Source organism: Lepidothrix coronata, unplaced genomic scaffold (assembly GCF_001604755.1).
Source record: "Lepidothrix coronata isolate B3197 unplaced genomic scaffold, Lepidothrix_coronata-1.0 Scaffold162, whole genome shotgun sequence".
NCBI classification, from domain to species: Eukaryota; Metazoa; Chordata; class Aves; order Passeriformes; family Pipridae; genus Lepidothrix; species Lepidothrix coronata.
The window spans coordinates 1-18,535 of NW_016690342.1; the positions used below are offsets into that span (position 1 = coordinate 1).

Below are 18,535 nucleotides of genomic sequence, written 5' to 3' on the forward strand. Positions count from 1 at the left end.
CTCAGCACGTGCTGAGGCAGCACCTCCGCCCCTCAAGGCTCAGCACCAGTCCCACTGTGCCACTCACTCCAGCGCGCTGCCGAACATGCCTGTTTTAGCAGCTTCTTGGACAGAAAAAGCAACCTGCAATTGCATAAACAGTGATTAACTTCAGGCTCCACCGACGGCATGGCTCCAGCGTGTCGAAGCCCAGCCTGGCTTGCGTGCGGGGGCCAGCGGTGGGAATGGCGGCAGGAATGGCGGCGGCATGGCCAGAGTGTTACGCTGCTGCTGGAGGGACAGTGTGGCCAGCAAATGGTCAGCGTTCCAGAGGGCTCAATGGGGATTTCTCACTGCAGGAGATGGATGAGCCCAGGGGGGTGATGCTCTTGTAGGGCTCCCCAGCAAGCCTTAACTGCCCAGAGAGGCAAGTGGCCCTAGGCAGGATCTGGTGGGGTTTGATACCCCAAGGGAGGTATGTGTAGGGCTTGTTGGCCAGATTGCAGTCCCACAAGTGATGGCTGGGCCAGGGATGTGCTGTGGCCAGAAATCTCCTTATGCCCGGGGACCAGCCCCACCTCCAGCATTTTGCTTGTGGCAGAGTAGCTGCCCGAAGTCCCACTGCAAACATCAGAGTTAGCAGATCCTCAGGTACAGAAATGCCTTTATTTCTCCAGTAGGCTGGAAGTGAAACCGCGAGGACAGAGGCTTTTTCTCACTGTTTCTTTACTTGCTTCACATCAGTGCACAAACAGCGCTACCCTATGCCATGTAGCATGACTGCTGTTATGTAGCTGTCTAGCACAGCAAACCCATGCATCCCTGCTGCAGCACCACATGCAGCCTCCCTCAAATTAACAGATTACATGAACCAGTGATTTTTGGCTCCTGGGCTATGAAGCAGTGCTTGCCCCCCGGCAACGTGCCCCTCACCCAGGCAAGAGCAGAGGCCACAGCGGGCATGCCAAGGGGGGGAACATGACATGTGGGACCCCCCAGCTCCACCATTGGAGCTCGCCGGGGTGAATACCGGCAGCCCCTTAGAGAGATCCCTGGATCCAGCGGCCATGGGGGTACCCTGGGGATCCCCACCCTGAGGGCCGAAGTCCTGTTTGTCCACTGTCACTGTGGGTGTCCCGCTCCCCCTCGGAGGACTGGCTGCTGTCAGCACCCCCAAGGCCAGTGTAGGGGCCGTGGGGGCCGCCCTCTGCCCTGCCGAGGGAGTAAAAAGCCCGCTCGCGGACGTGAAGTTCATCGGCGCGCTTTAGCTGGTCCACCTGTCTGCTGTGGCCCAGTGCTGCGAACGTCCCCGGTGCCCCAGTCCCCAGCTTTCTGCCATGGTGCCCAGGGAGGCGACCACCCCCAGCTCCCGACACTGCTGCCCCAGTCTCGCCACCTCGCCCCCTCTCCCGGCCCTTGCCTGCTGCCATGCTGCCCACGTCTTGCCGTGCCTGTGGAGTGGGGCTGCCCCCTGCTTTGGTGGCATGCGACCTGCCCCCAGCATCGCCACCACGGCTGCCAGCCTTTGTCTGGGCCCTGCTCGGTGTCTGGCTGCTGGCTTTCCCACTTGGGGATGGTGGTTTGTCTGTCCTGGGTGTCTTGTCCAGTCCTGCTCCCCCTGGCCAGATCCTCACCCCTGCCCCAGGCTGTCCCTCCCCACGGGGCTTTGGGGTGGCTGGTCTCACTTCCCGACTCCCTCCTTTCCCCACCACGGTGCTCCTGCCTGCCTCCCGGCTGCTGACTGTCACTGAGGAGGTGGTGCAGTCCCCCTCACTCACCCCAGGGGAGGCCGTGGTAGTGGCCAGGTGGACACTGGCTCCTTCAGCTGGGACAGTGGCCACATGGATGCTGGCTCTTTCAGCTGGGACAGTGGCCACATGGATGCTGGCTCTTTCAGCTGGGACAGTGGCCACATGGATGCTGGCTCTTTCAGCTGGGACAGTGGCCACATGGATGCTGGCTCTTTCAGCTGGGACAGTGGCCACATGGATGCTGGCTCTTTCAGCTGGGACAGTGGCAGTGGCCTCCTCATCATGCCCCTGTTGGGGGGTTGTGGTAGCCAGATGATCTGGCTTCCCCTTGAACGTCTGCCCCTCACCTCTCACCTCATCATCGTCTTTCCCACGGATGCTGGCAACTGTGGGGACAGTGATGTCACCACCAGTGACTCTCCAGGGGACAGGGGTCACCAGTCCTTCCCCATAGCCACCAATGGTGGTGGCACCTTCCTCATCCTCTCCTGTGGGACGTGCATCCCTGGGTCTGCTGGTGATGCTGTCCCCATGGCTTGGGGTGGCTGTGGTGTCCAGTCCTTCAGGCTGCCTGCGAACAGGGGTGCTGTCATCATCACCACCGTCAGGTGCTGCCGTGACACCCAGCCTGGGGAGGGGCCTGCTGGTTCCCGCAGTGGCGGTGCTGTCATCCTCACTGCCCACAGTGGCACCGGCCTGGGTGGTTTCTTGCTCCCCCACGTGGATATTGGCCCTCTCAATGAAGATGTTGACCTCATCATCCTTGCCTGGAGAGACTTGGGTGAAGCTGGTGGTCCTCGCTGTGCTGCCCAGGTTCCCATGGGTGATGGTGACACTGCCCGAGTCGGGGATGTAAGCGTATTCATCCACACCTGTGGCATCAACTTGGACGTCCTCTGTCTTCTCAGTGACGGAGGCAAGAGCAGCACCTCCCGTTCCTGTGCCTCGCATGACACCCTCCTGCCCTTGGCCAGAGACAGTGGACTCACCGCTGCCCTCATCCCCTGCCCCTCCAGTGACAGGGGCCCTCTCCCTCCCATCTGTCATCGCCCCCTCTGCAGGAACCACTCTGGGGGCACCAACATCCTTGTCCTCACTCCTGATACGTGACCTGTTCCCCACCACAACCTCACTGGGCTGTTCACCCTGAGAGATAATGGGAACATCACCATCAACTTCAACCACCAAATCCAGATCACCGCTGCCCTCCGAGCTGGACGGGGTGGGACCTGCAACGCCAACACCGCCACGTGCTCGCGTGCCAGTGCCAGGGTGAGGACTGGGAGCATCCCTGCCAGCGCCTGGGGTGCTGCGGTTTTCAGGCCTGAGGACAATCACATTCTCTATTGCTTCAGTGCTGCTATTGTCACTGTGCTCTGGGGTCGTCCTGGCCTCTGGCAGCTCCCGCTTGGCATTGTCCTCATCCAGCCGGCGGCTGGGGATGATACTCTGGCGGTCAGCCTCTTCTTTCTGTGCAGTACACACAAGGGAGAGGTCAGGGTCAGCCCTGGTAACAGACGGCTGCTTGCGGCCCTGAAGCCAAGCCAGGGTCCTGCTGTGCCACCTGGGCACCTCCTCACCTTTATCTGCGTCTGGTTCCTCCGCGTTGAGAATGAGTAGACGTATTTGAAAACGTAGAAGCCATGCTTTGCGTTGCAGCCTTTCAGAAGTATCTGGTGGGAAGAAAAAAACCAAACCTCACAGTTTTCTTATGAAATGGATTGGCAGATCTTCCCTTGGTGTGCGTGGCATTGAAGCAGCGTCCCAACAGTACCCACTGAGACCCCAGGACAGGCAGGAGCCCTCACCACCTCATGGCCACCAGCATAGGCAGAGATCTGGGCAGGATGCATGTTCTCATATCCTGGGTTCTGGTGGTTTTGTTTTCCCTTGGGCTCATTTTCTGCCTGTGCTGTGAGTTTGAGTTTGTCAGGAGCTGTGAGTTTGGATTTTTTTGCAAGGTGGCTTAAGGCTTGAATAAACAACCTGGTTGATGGTCCCATCAGACATGAGTTAAGGGACTGATGGCAATCAAGCTACTGGAAGGACAGCAACTGGTTTCCAATAGGGAAAGCCAGACATTTTCTTCCATACTACTCATTTGAATTATGATACTGATGCATTTTACACCAAAACACTTTGAAAAAACCCTGTAGCAATTGGGCCTGAGACTTTTACACCCTCACCTGTGGGTACACCAAGCATTTGTGCTCTGGGGCTGGGCAGGGACAGAGGAGCCCCTTGGGGAGGAAGCCCTTCCCTCACCTGAGCGCGTCACACCTTTCCCCATCCCTGCTCTTGGTAAGAGCTGTTCAGATGCAAAGGCACTGCTGGTCTCTTTCTCCATGGATCACTGGGGCTACCCTCCAAAAGCAACTGTTTCTCCCTGCACTTCTGGTGCAGGGCAACCCATGGGGTCTGGATGAGGCAGGGGGGTACATACCCGGTGCTGTCCCACACAGTTCCCAGAAGCTCTCCCAGACAGCGGGGGTGGCACCTGTGGGCAGCAAAACACAGGCAAGAGCTGAGGCATCAAACACTGCCCCAGCATCCAGGTGGCTCCCAATCCCCACTGCTGGCCACCCACCCTGCCCAGCATGATAGGTATGCCAGAGTGATCAGGGAAGGGTGGGAGAAATGTATTGATAAGCCAATAAATTCCCAGGCACTACCTGGGGTGCTGGCTTAAAGGAAGCAATAATAGGAAAGGTTTAAACCCCATTTCCAGGGTCTGAAAAGTATTGCAAATTCTGCTACAGCATGATTGGTAGCATTAGTAGCATTGCACACTACTTTTCATAGGGTATTCTTGGTCTGCAAATACCCTTTTCTGTAAGTCTGCTGCAGAGTATTTTATTGCAGAGCAGTTTTAATACACAGCACCACTGCTTGCACCATGGTGCTCCAACTCACTGCTGGCATCTGTGATGGGAGCCTGGAGCTCATTAGCTGGTGGTGTTTCCCAGTGTTTACTTGCCAACTGAGCAGCAACCTCTGTGCTCTCAAAGCCAGGTTTCCATACATGCTTGCAGGCTTACAGCTCTCCCTGATTATCCTGTCATCTTTTGGAACATACTGGCCATCCCTGCATCCCTCAGGCTTGGGGCACTTGGTGATGGGAGTATCCTGTGAGTCCCACCAAGCCATTTCAGGTCTTCCCTACATGCCAGTGGGGGAGACAGGCCCATGGAGGGGAGTTCCCTTTGATCTCAGCAAAATTAGTCACTGAAACATCCCAAGTCCAGCTGAAATGGGTAGAAACATGCCCCAGATTGTTAAATAATCCCAGGTTATTCCATTGTTTGTGAACAGTATCAAAGACTGGATTACAGCCCTGATCAAGTAGCAGAGTATTAACTTCTGTGCCCCTATCTGAAAAGTAAATCTGCACTGATTTATTGCCTTTCCCTGTGCTGCCCTACTACAGACCTGGTTGTGCAAGCTTGCCCTGGGGGCTAAAAGACACACAGCAGGGGTCCAGCCCTCAGAGAAGATGTGATTTCCCTCCTCCTTACCTGCCAAAAAAGCAAGCCTTTTCTAGGAGCAGACTTTCGCTCTAGCTGTGTATTTAGTGTGTTGAGCAACAATTGTGCAGGACAAAAATGGCTGCTGTTTTATTTATCTTAGTTTGCCCTTTGTTTTAGTTATATCAGTCAAATTTTCACATTAGGAGACCTGGAGAGTAACTGCAGGTGCCCCTCTGATCCCTGTTACCCACATGGGTAAGATAAGCATCCTTTCTGCACCTCAGTTTTGTGGCTCCACTCAGGCTACTTTCAAGCCAAAAGCACCTGGCAGATCCAAAATCCACACAAATCAAGGCAGAGTTATAGCCACCCAGACTGGCTCTTGCACAATGCCCTGATTGCTAAGCTGAAGGGACATGCTCAGCCACATCAATGCTAATACATATTTTTGCTGCTGGGTTCACCTCTGCGGTAGCACCTCAGTCCCCTTCCCAAGAACCAGAGGTGTTACACGCAAGCACAACTCATGTTTTCCTGATGCTGAAAGCATGCTGGGTTGCACTGGATTCAGCAGCATGCTGGCAATCCGGGGAGAGCCATACTTACAGGTGTTGAGAGGGCTGTGCTGAGCAGGCACAGGCACAGGCAGACCAGGGCTGTTTTCATCTTGGGCTGCTCCTGGGGACACAAAGCGAAGCATCACTGGAGTTTGTCTTCCTAGGACTTGTGGTCCCCAATGATCCCGGTTAGCAGCAACCTAAAAGCTCCTGATATCCCAAAGCCCTCGTGGCAGCAAGGTTTTCCAGCAAACCCTGCTTTCCCCAGCTTTGTGGTGGCCTCTGACATCATCCTGCCCCTCTGCATTCCTTGCAGCAAAGGTGATGCTCTCGCCATGTGCAGAGGGCAGGTCCAGCAGCACTGAGTGGGTGCTCTGACATCAGGTACTTCCTAACTCCCTCTGTCAAAGCAGCTTGGGTGGGTATTCGCAATAAATGATCCCCAAAGCCACTGCAGGCTAAGCTGTTCAGTCATAAGTCTGAATTAAGAAACTTGCAGGCTCTTTTCAAGAACACTGATAAATGGCAGGAGGCAATAGCTCTGTTGGCCAGTAATTCTCATTTCACCCAACCAGCCTGGCTTGGGCTTGCAGGTCCATCCCAGACTCTATATTCAGCCATACAAGCATTGCTACAGGAAACACCAGAAGGAAATTCATGCACAAGGATCAGCAGTACAAAGCAGTGTAGGCTCAAGAGATATGCACAGCCGAGGATTGGGATGTTCCCGTCCCCACTGTGGCTTGCCTGGAGCGAAAGCAGGAGAAGCCCTGTTCAGGGAAAGTAGAGGTGAAGGGCTAGGGAGAGACAGGGCAGGAAACTAGGTAAGAAGATTACCTTTCCCTGTCGGAGGCAGATCCCAGCGGCAGACCATGGAGTGTATGCCCACTTTGCTGAAATTTAAAGTTGGCCCCAGGTGCGCAGAGCCAATCAGCTCCTGCCCAGGGACATTTGTCAGCACTGGCAGCACCCGCAGATAACCAGGGGGAGTAATTTCCAGCTAAAAATGTGTTTGTGGTGAAAGACAGCTATCAAATGTTCCACCTGGCTGGATAAACAGAAAGCACAGTTTATAAATATCTGTTCTGAAGGCGAAATTGCTCGATGATTAGCGTAGATCTTAGTGTGGCACACAGCCAGCTTGGTTATTGATAAGAGGGTGTGCAGTGGGTCTTGGCATGCTCATTGTGACCGACATGGGAAAGCCAGAGGGCTGCAGAAAGGGAAGGGCAATATCCTGAGCCAGGCCTGGTCCTGGGCATGACTGTACATCGCAGGGCAGCATTGGCCAAGCCAAGAGCTACCACCACGCCGTAGCTTCTGACACTTGTTTTTGGGTTTCAACCTCAATACCTCTGAGCTAAACCTGTGCAAGTACAAAATAGCAGAGTGGCAAAAAAATGAAAAAAAAAGGTATTTTTCCATGCACTTCTTGCACAGGTCCCTTCAAGCCCACCTTTGCTATGGAAAGGTGCTACAAAGATGTGTATGATGTACAAACCCTTCTCCTCCCCGCCTCAAGTTTTGGTGGCATTGCTGGTCACCTATACCCTTGCCAAGAGGGGTTCCCCCTGCTGCAGCCAGCCTGGCTCAGCTGCTCAGTGTGGTGATGGTGACAGCAGCTCTCATCCCACTCTGCACCAGCCCAAACCCTGGGAGCTTGCATGACTGCTGGATTAACACCACAAATGTTTAAACCATCAGCATCCAGCCCCAGGTAGGAGCAGATCTCAGAGCCAGCTTGAAACTTGCCCTTGCCCTGGGAGCTGCAGCCAGATGCTGCCCCACAGGTACCAGAGCAGTCAGCCCGTGTGCCTTGGCTCAGGGAGGAGAGCTTTTGCCAGGTGCCTGGGGGGCTGACGCACACAGGACTGGGCTATGTGCCCTGTGGGAGTGGGACTCGGCCCCTGGCAGCGCCAGGGCCCTTTGTCCATGCTGGTTCCCTGACGTCTTTGGGCACCCCCTGGGGATGTGGATGATGGGGCTCTCATGTCCCTCCCACCAGCCACGAGGGCATGCAGGGCTCCCCAGTGCCACCGTAGGGATTTGGCCCCAGGGGTGCTCACCCTGCAGGCAGCGCCTCCTGCCTCCCCAGCATCTGCAGCCTGGCTTTGGCACAGAGAGGCAGTTTTGTACAATGCCCAGCAGTTTGCTGCTGTGAAACTGGACTCATTTTGCAGTCAGACCTACACTGGGAGCTGAACACAGGTTTCCTTTCTAGGAGTGCGAGAGCAGCATGGTATCTGCCATAAACCTGCCATCACTATTCCCAAATGGTGGCACCTGCCTGGAACCCAGGCAAAGTCATTCTATCCCTATCTGTAGTGCTGATCCTTAGCTACACAGGGACATGCTCCTGTTGGGAAGTAACTGTGAGCAGGGATCCTGGGGACTGCAAACCAGGCATGCTCATCCCTGATGCAGGAAACAAGTGGATGCATCACTGTCTCTAGGACAGCCCTACCTTGCCCTGGGGATGAGACTGTGTGACAGGGACATTTTGGGCTGCAGTACTGGTGTTTAACGCACACATCCAAGGTGCCTGGCACAGGGATGAAGAAGCAAAGCCCTCATTGCAGGGGCATACATCTACAGCTAGTGATGCACAGAAAGAGAAATTAGTGTCTTTACCTCTATTAACATTGCCTACTGTGTGGCCAGGCCATGGGAGGCATGCTACCGAGGAATGGAGGATGTGGTAAAGTTATCACTGGAAATTCATGTCAACTCTACGTAAAACATGGCTGTAAACCCAAAGCAATGATGCTAAAAAGCATCCTTTCATTTTTCAGAGAGGACTCTACGGAGGCTTTCCAAGTTATCCTTTTGTTCCTCCCTCCTTTCATGTGCATCTGAGCTGGAATAAAAAGATTCAACCCTGAGCAGCATGAGCACCTGTAACCCGTCAGCCCACCAACCACTGTGCTGCCCCACGGATCCCAGCAAATTTGGCAGCAAACCTTTCATCACCAACAAGCTCAGTTCGGTTGCTTTATTTCATTTCACTTTGCAAGATACAAAAAAAAAAAAAAAAAACCAAAGCCTGGGACGGAGCCAGTGTGCATGGCAAGCTGCCTGGCATCCCCTCTGGCATGCAGTGGCTGCAGTGAGCCTTCGGATGCACCTTCCTGAGTGGCATGGGGCAGGTGGGGGGCAGCACCAGGGATGCCCCCCAACCTTCTCACTGGCTGTAGTAGTAATCCTGGCCATACACATCGTAGCCGTGCCCTTTGTAGTAGCCGTACTCGTCCTCATAGGCCCGGTAGCTGTCCCCGCGGGCGTACTCGTCCTGCTCCTCATACCCACCCGTGGTGGTGCCCTCATCCCCCCGGCTGTGGTCCCTGGCCGTCACATCGTAATCCCACAGCTCCCCAACTGTGGTGGCATCTGTGGTGGCGTCTGTGGGTCCCCCATCTCCCACAGTGGTCGCCTGGGTCAGCCCCTCTTCATCGGTGGTGCTGGCGATGGTGGTGGCTTCAGTTTCCTCCTCTTCCTCCTCCTCTTCCTCTTCTTCTTCTTCTTCCTCCTCCTCCTCTTCCTCCTCTTCCTCAGCTGCACCAGTGCCCTCCTCAGCCACTGCAGTGCCATTGCCATGAGGTCCATCAGCCCCCTCAGTGGTGTTGGTGCTTGTGCCATTGATTCCATTCTCATTCTCATCTACTTCTTCTTCCTCCTCTTCCTCCTCCTCATTCTCATCACTGTCTTCATTTTCAGAGTCTTCCCCCTTGCTGGCAGTTCCATGCCTAACCCCCTTCAGAGTCCCTTGGCAGTCCTTGCCCTGGCAGGGGGAAGACAGCACAGCATTACTTGGGTGTCAGGAGGCTGCAGCTCCATGTGACAAGGGGCAGGCATGGGCACAGCTGAGCACCACCCCCACACCTCGCATGGCAGGACTGTCTTTTTGGGGTACTCCTTCTAACCCCAAGTTAATACCCAGAGCTTGGTCCAGCCATGAGTGTCTTGCACAGCAGCCCCCCAAGGCAGAAAGGGGGTGGAGGGCACCCATAGGTGCAAGCAAACATGCAGTGAACATACCCCTCCCCCTGGGTGCTCCCCTCCAGCTCCCCAAACCACACCTGCTGGGGAGATGCGACGTCTCCTCCCAGCCCACCTTGGCAGTCCCCAGGGGCTGCTCCAGCAGGATGACCAGCTACCTTGGTGCCAGCATGAAACGGCTCCTGCAAGGACAGGGAGAGGACAGGGCAGGGAGTCAGCAGCAGGAGTGGAGCGCAGCCCTCCCAGCAGCGAGGGGGGCACACAGCATCCCCACACAGCATTTGGGCATTGCTCTGAGTTTCCTGCTTTCCCACGGGTCTTGTTCCAGACTGAAATGGAGAAGCTGCAGCAGGGCAGCCGGAGCTGTGCAATTAAGTGGTGGTGGCTGGAGTCGGGTGTTCCCATTCTGGCTACACATTTTGCTTTACAAAGCATCTAAAGGTTTTCTTTTGAAGTCATCTCTCCCAGTTTCCAGTAAACAAAGAAAGCCACAGGCACACTACACATGGACACACTGCACGTCATATGAGATGGTTAGTGAGAGCGTGATGGCTCAAAGCCAGGCATGAGCCTGAACCCCACCAGCAATCAGCCATTGAGCACTGCTTGGTCCCCGAGACCAGAGTGGGGCTCCCAGCAGCGTGCTCTGCTAAAAAAGGCAATGAATATCCCAAATGCAAGCAGAGCCTGGAGCAACCACTCATGGGGCAGCTCACCCAGTGCCCAGCCTGGGAGGAGGAGCACGTTGCCTCTAGCAAATGAACCCTGCCATGGCAGGGAGACACGAGGTCAGTGTCATCCCTGCCCTGGGCAATCCCTGTTGCTCACATGCCAAGACCAAGGACACTTACCCTGGCATTTTGGGCAAACTCAGACCTTAAAATACGGGTGCACGTGATGCCAGAGAAAATCCAGGCTGTTTTCCTCTCCAATGGGAGAGCCATCAAATCGCACGGTGCATCCAGCTGTGCTGATGGGAGTGATGCTCCCCATCTAGTAGCTGATATAATTGGTCTTTACATACCTATAACTGACCTTTGGGCCTTTCAGCACAATTTCTCTTGCTGACCAGCCCCTGTCAGTATTCCTGCATGGGAACAGCCACTGCTCTGGTTCCTTGGAAAGGAAAGGGGCAGCCCCAAACAGCAGCTACATTCCTGCATAACTCTTCTTTTCTTCCTGAGGCTGCCCAATCCCACTACTGAAAGTTATCCCTAGAGATTGCAGTGGTAGGGAAGAGAAATAGGCAAAAAGGGGCAAATTGCAGGGAGGTGCTGATGCTGGCAGAGGTCTCTGCGGGACAGGGGCCACCCCATACTGTACCCCAGCCCCAAAAAGGCCTCCAAAGGGGGTTTTAGTACCAGAGTCCCAGACTTTCATTAAATTATATATAAAAAAAGAAGGAAATAATAAAAGATGTGATTAGACCTGACACACAGGTTTCCAGGCATACCAGATTCTTCTTTCAAAGCACTCATGTGCTGGAGACCACTGGATTATTTTTGAACATTTGCAGCTCAGTGAGGCACAAGAGACCTTTGTAATCCCTTGCATTTAATGTTGAACCTGGGTGAGTCTCACAAATGCAGAGGTGCCCAAGCTCATATTGATCGAACAGACAGGAGAAGCATTACCATCTGGACTGGTACAAATGGGCATTTCCCAATTTTCATCAGTTTGTGTCCCTCCCTCCACACACATAAGTGCGGAGCATAACTGTGTTTTCCATAGCAATTTTGTCAGCACTGTGGGGGCAGCACACCCTGAAAGAGGACGGTAAGAGGAGTTCCTAACAGCGCTTTCTTCCTTGCATGAGCCTCCCTGCTTCTGCCTTTTGGCCTGTCTTGCTCCTTTCTGAGCCACTGAAACTGGAAACCCAGAGCATTTGTCTCAGGGTTGTTTGGTGCATCCCCCACACAGGAATAAAAAGGACAGAAAAAAGGAAAAAAATCCACAATAAATAATAAAATAAGCCCCAGAGTAGAAAATCCAGTTGCATCCAGAGCGCAAGGCTGTGGGCGGTCAGCAGCCACAAATGCTGATGAGCAGAGACTACAAAACCAAAGAAAGTTCCCAATTTCCCGTATTTGTTTTGCAAGCTGTTGGTTTGCCATACTCACCCCCCCTTCCTCCTCCTCCTCCGAGCCATCCCCCTCTTCCTCAGATGAGTCACTGCCCTAAGAAGAGGGAAAACCAAGTGGTAGGCGAGTGGGTGGGTTTCTGCTGGCGTCACAGTGCGAGGCTCTGTGCCCAGCCCCACAGGCCAGGGGCAAAGAGGGCACAGACCATGCCTCCCAATCTCATTTGGGACAACATCCCTGCATTTGGTGGGTGGCGAAGCATCGGCAACCCCTCCAAAGCACCCACCTGGTACCGTCGCTGCGGGGGATACACATAGATGTATCTGTACAGGTAATGCCGGTGCCTGTTCTTGAACACCTACCGGGAGAAGAAGGGGGTAAATCCCATCAGTCTGGGGGCTTGGGTACAGGAGCGACCAAAATGTGCTCTTCCTCAAGACCAGCACCGTGTGGGACTGGGCGCGCAGGGCGGGGGGAGACCCTACCGCGTTTTCTTCCGAGTCATCCAGCTTGGCTCGCCGCAGCCAGCTCTTGACCTGGGGGAAAGGGTGGGTTGACACAAGCCCCACACCAGCCCCGGCAAGGATGGGGTGTCCCCCCCTGCCTGGCACTCACCGAGAAGGCACACGCCATCCCCACCAGGCAGACAAAGACCAGGACTGTCCTCATGGCTGCTTTCTCTAGAACAGTGAAACACATTGAGTGCTTGCTTTTCAGCCTCAAACTATCCGTGTGTCTGTGTCCACATGGATGAGCAGGGAGAAGAAAGGCTGACCTCCAGCCACCTCTTGATGGGATCTCCCAACCCCTCCCCAGACCTAAATCCTTCCTTTATTTTTTTTTTTCTCCATGAATACATTTTTCAAGAAGCCACAAAATAGCAGAAAAGTGAGTTTCACCACGTAGTAGATGCACTGCTTTCCCTGAGCAGGACTACTCACTCCTGCTTTCCCATTGCCTTTGAGGGAGGGGAGAAAGCCAAGCCCCACCAGAGATGTGACAGGAGCAACTGGGAGCACTGCCCACTGTGGCCGCCCTCCCACAGCCCTGAGGTCTGCTTGGGCTCTGCCCAGGGAGCAATGCTGCTGGGAATTACACCACAGAGAGTTTAACCTCTCTGAGGAAAAATAAATGAACAAACAAAGAAATTAATATAGTTGCCTTCTGCAGTCTGCCATTGACAAAAATAGCAGTGGCAAAACACCAAGGCAAGGAGCCCCCTGTAGGCATATCTGGGAGGGGGCTTGGCTCTGGGCAGGTCTGAGCTGCACACCCTAAGCACCAAATCCCAGCCTGTCCTCCCCCATCAAGGAGCAAGAGCACATCCAACCTTTTCCGCAGCGTCCCAGCCTTGCCCCAGGGAGGGATGCTCCCGGCATCCCCCCAGACTCAGTAAGGCCCACTAACCTTCCTTTTTCCTACACTTCCTCTATCTAAACCCACCATCAGCTGTGCTTGGGGGGAGTTGTTATTAAATTCAGCTGTCCTTGAAGTTTGCTTATCTTTGTTTAACTCAGGCTTGAAAACAAGTGGCCGCAAGCTTCTCTGACCTCGCAGCAAGGCTCTGGATACTCATCCCCTCCACCCAAGGGCTTCATGAAGCCACAGACCGAGAGAAGGACAAAAAGCAGCATCCAGACCTAACAGCGAGCTGAGCCCCCCCATCCTCCCACAAAAAGCAGACAGCAGTGCACAAAAAGACTGGAAAAAGTCGCAGGAAGCTTACCCTTCCACAGCACCGACAGCTCCCCACAGAGTCAGCTGGCACAGATTTCCTCCTGCTGCTGCCCTGCTGGGATATAAGGTCTGGTTTTGCCCCCCCCAGGCCAAGTCACCGCCCTGCCCGGAGTGACGCCAGCCCACCGCCGTGCACCAGAAAACCCCAAAAACTTCAGCGCTGGCAGATTTGGTGCACAAACACAGCGCCCCGTGCCGCTGCCAAACCTGGGGAGGTTTGCACTGCGCCGCCTAATTGAGGGTCTGGCCTCAGAGGAACGGCCATGAGGCCGAGGGTATAATAACACTCTTGGCTTAAATTAAAATAAATATTGGGAAATCTGTTCCTAGGGGGTGTCCACCTCCCGTTTTTGGGAAATTCTGTCACTGTTTTTTCAAGTAGACAAAAAGACCGACCTCAAAGGCCCGTCTCCACAGCCACTTGGGCATAGCCATTAGACAGAAAAAAGCTAAATCCAAACAAATCCCTCTCCAGGATGCTTGCAGAGGCCTTGGTAAGGGCAGGGAAAAAAAAAGGGACTCAGATACAGGTGTCACCAGTCCCCCCTTAAGAGCCATTTCTGCCACAGTGATACTACAAAATGCATGTCTGCTCTGTTTCTTGTGCCCCCCAAACCATGCAGACCCACACAGGGGCCAGCCTGGTTGCCTGTCTCCAAAATCAGGCATTCTCCAGCTGAAATCTGTGTATGTCCCCAGCAAAGCAGAAAAAAAATGCAAAAATACCACCCACGCTCAGTCAAAGCCTAGTGGGGAACTTGGTGGCCAGTGATCAGAGCCCACCACTCCTGCCCTGCACCTGATGGCAGTGGATGGGGGCACGTAGATGCTGCCCTGGCACCCACCTCTGCAGGGGCATCCTTTCTCCTTTAGCTATATATATATAATTTCCTGCTGGGATTTCAGTCACCCAGTTCTCCAGTGCACCTCTTCTCAGCCTTTCCCAGACTTTTTCTGCACTCCTCAGCAAAGGCCCCTGAGCTCCTTCACACACCTGGGCTGCAGCAGCTCAGGAGAATGACTCCTCCCCAAATGCAGCTTTGCTTTCCACAGTGGAAAAGAGAACTGCAAATCCATTGCCACCTAATGCCTTCAGCCCCACAACCCTTGGAGATAGAACAGTGGTGCTGGAAAAAGCATGCCTTCAGGCAGGTCCATGACACTCAGCTAGTGGTAAAACTATGGTTATTTAGGACAGAAAAATCCACTTTGCCACGAAAGACCTGAAGGTTCATGTTTCTGCTCAAAACTAGGGTCACAAAAAGCCTCACCTACAACCAGTTGACCAAATTCCCAGGTTATGATCAGAATGACAAAGCCTTTTTTTTTCTTTCTCATCACCACATCAATAGGTACATCATGGGGAGTTGCTAACTGCTGATGGAACACCATGCACACCACACACTTTCGGGAAGGGAGAGGTCCTTTGCAGCCCACTGGGAGTCCAGCAGCCCTGCTGTGCCTGCCCCACGGGTTTCAAAACCTGTTGTGTCACGTGAGGAGCCCTAATTACAAGGGAGGCCTGGAGCTGGCTGTGGCTTTCGCTGGTGCCTCATGCCAGGAAAACCCACACATGCACACAAAAAAAAAAAAAAAAAAAAAAAAAAAAAAAGGAGGAAAAAAAGCAGCCATGCAGTTTTCCAATGCCAACACAGCAGCCTCCACTAAAGAGAGAGACCAGCATTCTGAGGGTTCCCATGCTCCCCCAACCCCATGGGATTGGAACAGCTGGAGGGGCTGCTCAGCTAGTGGGTGTGATGCAGGGGGCTCAGAATAGACAGCCCTGCTTCCAACTGTCTCATGCTGTCCTGGGCTGCCTGGCCCAGGAAAGCGGTGAGCATGTGCCCAGCTTTGAGGTTAAAATTTCATCAAGGCTTGGGAACAGAGAGTGCTGGTGGGAGGCGATTTTTAATGTAATTAAAGGGCTTTTGCTCCAGGCTGCTTAAAACAAAATAGAAAACTGACTATAAAAACACATATTTCACCCAAGATCCCTAAAAAGCACCAGGATAATTAACATGTACCCAAGTGCCTTGTGCAGCCAGCACCTATGTTTAGCTCCTGGAGCGGGTGCTCCCTGGGCAGGCCACCAGCAGCAGCAGCATCAACCTCACAGCACCAGGCAGGGAGATCAGCAGGGAAGTCAACCAACGCATAAAATGTTTCCATTTGAATTTTTTTTATTATTATTACTTTAAAAAGCTTCACATCTCAGAACTGGAGCATTCGTCTTTGTCTCTTAACGCTTTTGCAAGAACTCTGGCTGTCCAAGGGAGCAGGGCTTGGAGAGATAACCCACTTGCCCAAAAAGGTATCTTTTATTAAAAGCAACTGCAGGCTCTGAAAGCTTTATGAAAACTATCTCACCTTTGTAGATAACCAGTTGGGAAAAAAAACATGGAACAGCTCATGGAGGCTCATGTGCCTCTGGGGGATAGGGCTTTGACCAATCTGGTCAAGCAGAAGGTGTCCCTGCCTGTGGCAGAGGGGGGCTGGAATTAGATGATCAGGTGACAGCAGCAAAAGCCCTTTTTTTGGGAGCAGGGAGAAGGTAGGCATGCAGCATGCAGCCCACATGTGCAAATGCACTCCCATCAGTTTTTTAACGTGTACAAATGTGCTGCCATGTTGCTCATTATGCGCCCTGATGAGCAAGCTGGGGGTCAGGCACACAACCCACTCCCAAAACCTGTCTAGGCATACTGCTGCCCTCACACAGCCCATGGTGATGAACCCCCCAGGCAGCTGCTGCTGTGCCCAGCCCCTGACACCCCCCCCATGACCCAACGCTGGTGGGGTTGGCACCAGCTGCTGGCACCAGCTCTGAGCTGCAGCTGGGTGGGCTTGCACCTGGCAAGGGCACTGTGTGTGGTTTTGATGTACTCTCCTGATCCCATGGGGACCTCACGGTCAGAATGTCCCTGTCTGGCGCAGGCTGACATGGCTCCAAGGTCCAAATTTAATTATTATTTTTGCAGGGCAGTAAATGAGCAGAGCAGCATGCTCCTGTCCTGCCTGGGTCCACTGTGGGGCTGAGGCTGTGGTTGGGGCTGCACTGTCCTATTTCCACGCCCTGGAGCTATTCTGGAAGGAAACCTCAGGGCCAAAAATAAGTAAAGAAAACAAAACCAAAAGGATACTTCGACCATGATGAGAAGAGACCAAGGTGCTGCTGCAGCCAGAGAACGGGGCACCCCTGCCATGCAGCTCAGTGGCCAAGGCACCTCCAAAATTTGTGCAGGGAGGCACCTGAGGCAGAGCTTTCCTTGGCTCCCACCTCTCCCTGTGTGCTGTCAAGGACAGCAGCATGTGTGCCATGGCCACCAACTGGGGAGAGAAGTAATGAGCTAGAAGAGGGAACAAGTGTAAGAATAAGGGATGCCTCTCTCTTTCCCCTTCCTCTCACAGCACAAACCCAAATGCAAATCAGCATCAGCTGGGCACACAGCTTGTTATTTTTTTGCCAACAGTCGATTTTAGAATAAAAGTGTGAGGGGAAAATGTCTAAAATGCACCACATATCAATCTCAGCTATCAATACACAGCCCTTATATATTAACCCTCTGCAATTGAACATTTCATATGATTTTCCTTTTTCTTTGAGCAGAAACCAGGTGAAGGAAATTAATTCTATTTACATGCCTGGCAAAATGTAGGACAGGAGCAGCTCTATAATGTGAGCACTTTGAAGCAGCATGAACTCTGGGAACAGAAACCCAGGAAATCACTGAGGCAAAGTCACAGCATTATCACAAATCCCAGCACTTGCCATCACCCAGGCCCTCACGTGTTTGAGTAATATCTGTATATCAGATTTTTTGCTTGTTTTGCTTTTTTCAGGAGCAAGAAGCTGCTCATGAGCCAGAATAAGTTACCAGGTCTGGTCCCACCACCTGTTTGCTGCATCCATCCACATGTGAGAGCTCTCAAACACAGCCACAGGAGAAAAAGCCAAATAAACCCCCTCAGAGGCCCCATTTTCAGAAGGAGAGCAGGCAGATAAGCTGGGTTCATTGCAAAGGTACCACCTGCCCACCCAGCTCAGGAAATGAGCTCTCTAACAAAGTTAAATCAGTGTCCCTGAAGAGTCAGGTATCTGGATGGTGTGGAGGCACACTGCTCCCATGCTGCACTAGTGATGGCTGCCGACTCCCTGCCACTGCGCTCCCTGGGAAAAAACCCTGAGTCAGGGATTAAAATGGTGCCATTTGCAGCAGAGACAGTGTCAGTAGGAACTGCTGCACTTGCACTGGTTATTTGTTACTGCCTACATACCTGAGTTGCACAAAACTAGTATATGTATCCTCATATCATAGGATCACAGAATGGCTTGGGTTGGAAGGGCCCTGAAAGATCATGTAGTTCCAGCCACACAGGGACACCTTCAGCAAGGTTACTCAAAGCCCTGTCCAAAATGGCCTATATACACAGAGAAGTACATGTCTCTAGCAAAAAAAGTACCTTAGCATTCAGACACTCATTTTATTTTTGAAAAAGATGGCTTTGGAAGTTTTCACCCTATGATGAACCTACTTTTTTCTCTGGAGGTTAAATAACATCAGGTTTAGGACAGAAAGGGCAGGTGTTGCCTGTGCTTCCCTGTTGCAGGTTTAGCTCCTCTATTTGGAAACCTGATGCCTTCTGCTAAAACACAATACCACCTCTTTGCAGCTTTGCATTTCAGGGTGTGAAAACAAAAGAAACCTGAACTGCAAACCACTTACTCACTCTGCAGCTTTAAGATCTCCATTATGAGTTCAGGGGGTTACAGTACAGGTGGATGTTAATGTTTGAACTTTACTTGTATCATCCTGCAGTGCCCGACTCCTTGGGGCAGTGTTGGGGGGATCACAAAACTCCCAGGACATGGCTGAGCCAGCAGGGGTGGGAAAGTTATTTGCCATTGAAGTGCATGGCAGTAAAGGCAGCTGGAAGAAAAATTTCTTTAGAGCATTCAAAAGGTTTTA

The 18,535-nt window shown here is 53.0% G+C and overlaps 2 protein-coding genes across 2 annotated transcripts; both read right to left on the reverse strand.

Annotated features, from left to right (window-relative positions):
- Positions 1 to 1,019: 1,019 nt before the first annotated feature.
- On the reverse strand, positions 1,020 to 5,881 carry MEPE (matrix extracellular phosphoglycoprotein). The gene is made up of 5 exons (XM_017829291.1): positions 5,804 to 5,881; positions 4,174 to 4,227; positions 3,311 to 3,403; positions 1,969 to 3,200; positions 1,020 to 1,764 (listed from the first exon to the last, which is right to left on the reverse strand). The coding sequence occupies exons 1-5, from the start codon at positions 5,861 to 5,863 to the stop codon at positions 1,020 to 1,022; spliced, it is 2,184 nt and encodes a 727-aa protein (XP_017684780.1). The 5' UTR covers positions 5,864 to 5,881.
- A 2,851-nt stretch (positions 5,882 to 8,732) lies between these two features.
- Positions 8,733 to 13,595, reverse strand: IBSP (integrin binding sialoprotein). Its single transcript, XM_017829294.1, has 7 exons — positions 13,558 to 13,595; positions 12,447 to 12,511; positions 12,317 to 12,367; positions 12,118 to 12,189; positions 11,871 to 11,927; positions 9,831 to 9,932; positions 8,733 to 9,532 (listed from the first exon to the last, which is right to left on the reverse strand). The coding sequence occupies exons 2-7, from the start codon at positions 12,498 to 12,500 to the stop codon at positions 8,936 to 8,938; spliced, it is 933 nt and encodes a 310-aa protein (XP_017684783.1). The 5' UTR covers positions 12,501 to 12,511; positions 13,558 to 13,595; the 3' UTR covers positions 8,733 to 8,935.
- Positions 13,596 to 18,535: the final 4,940 nt, after the last annotated feature.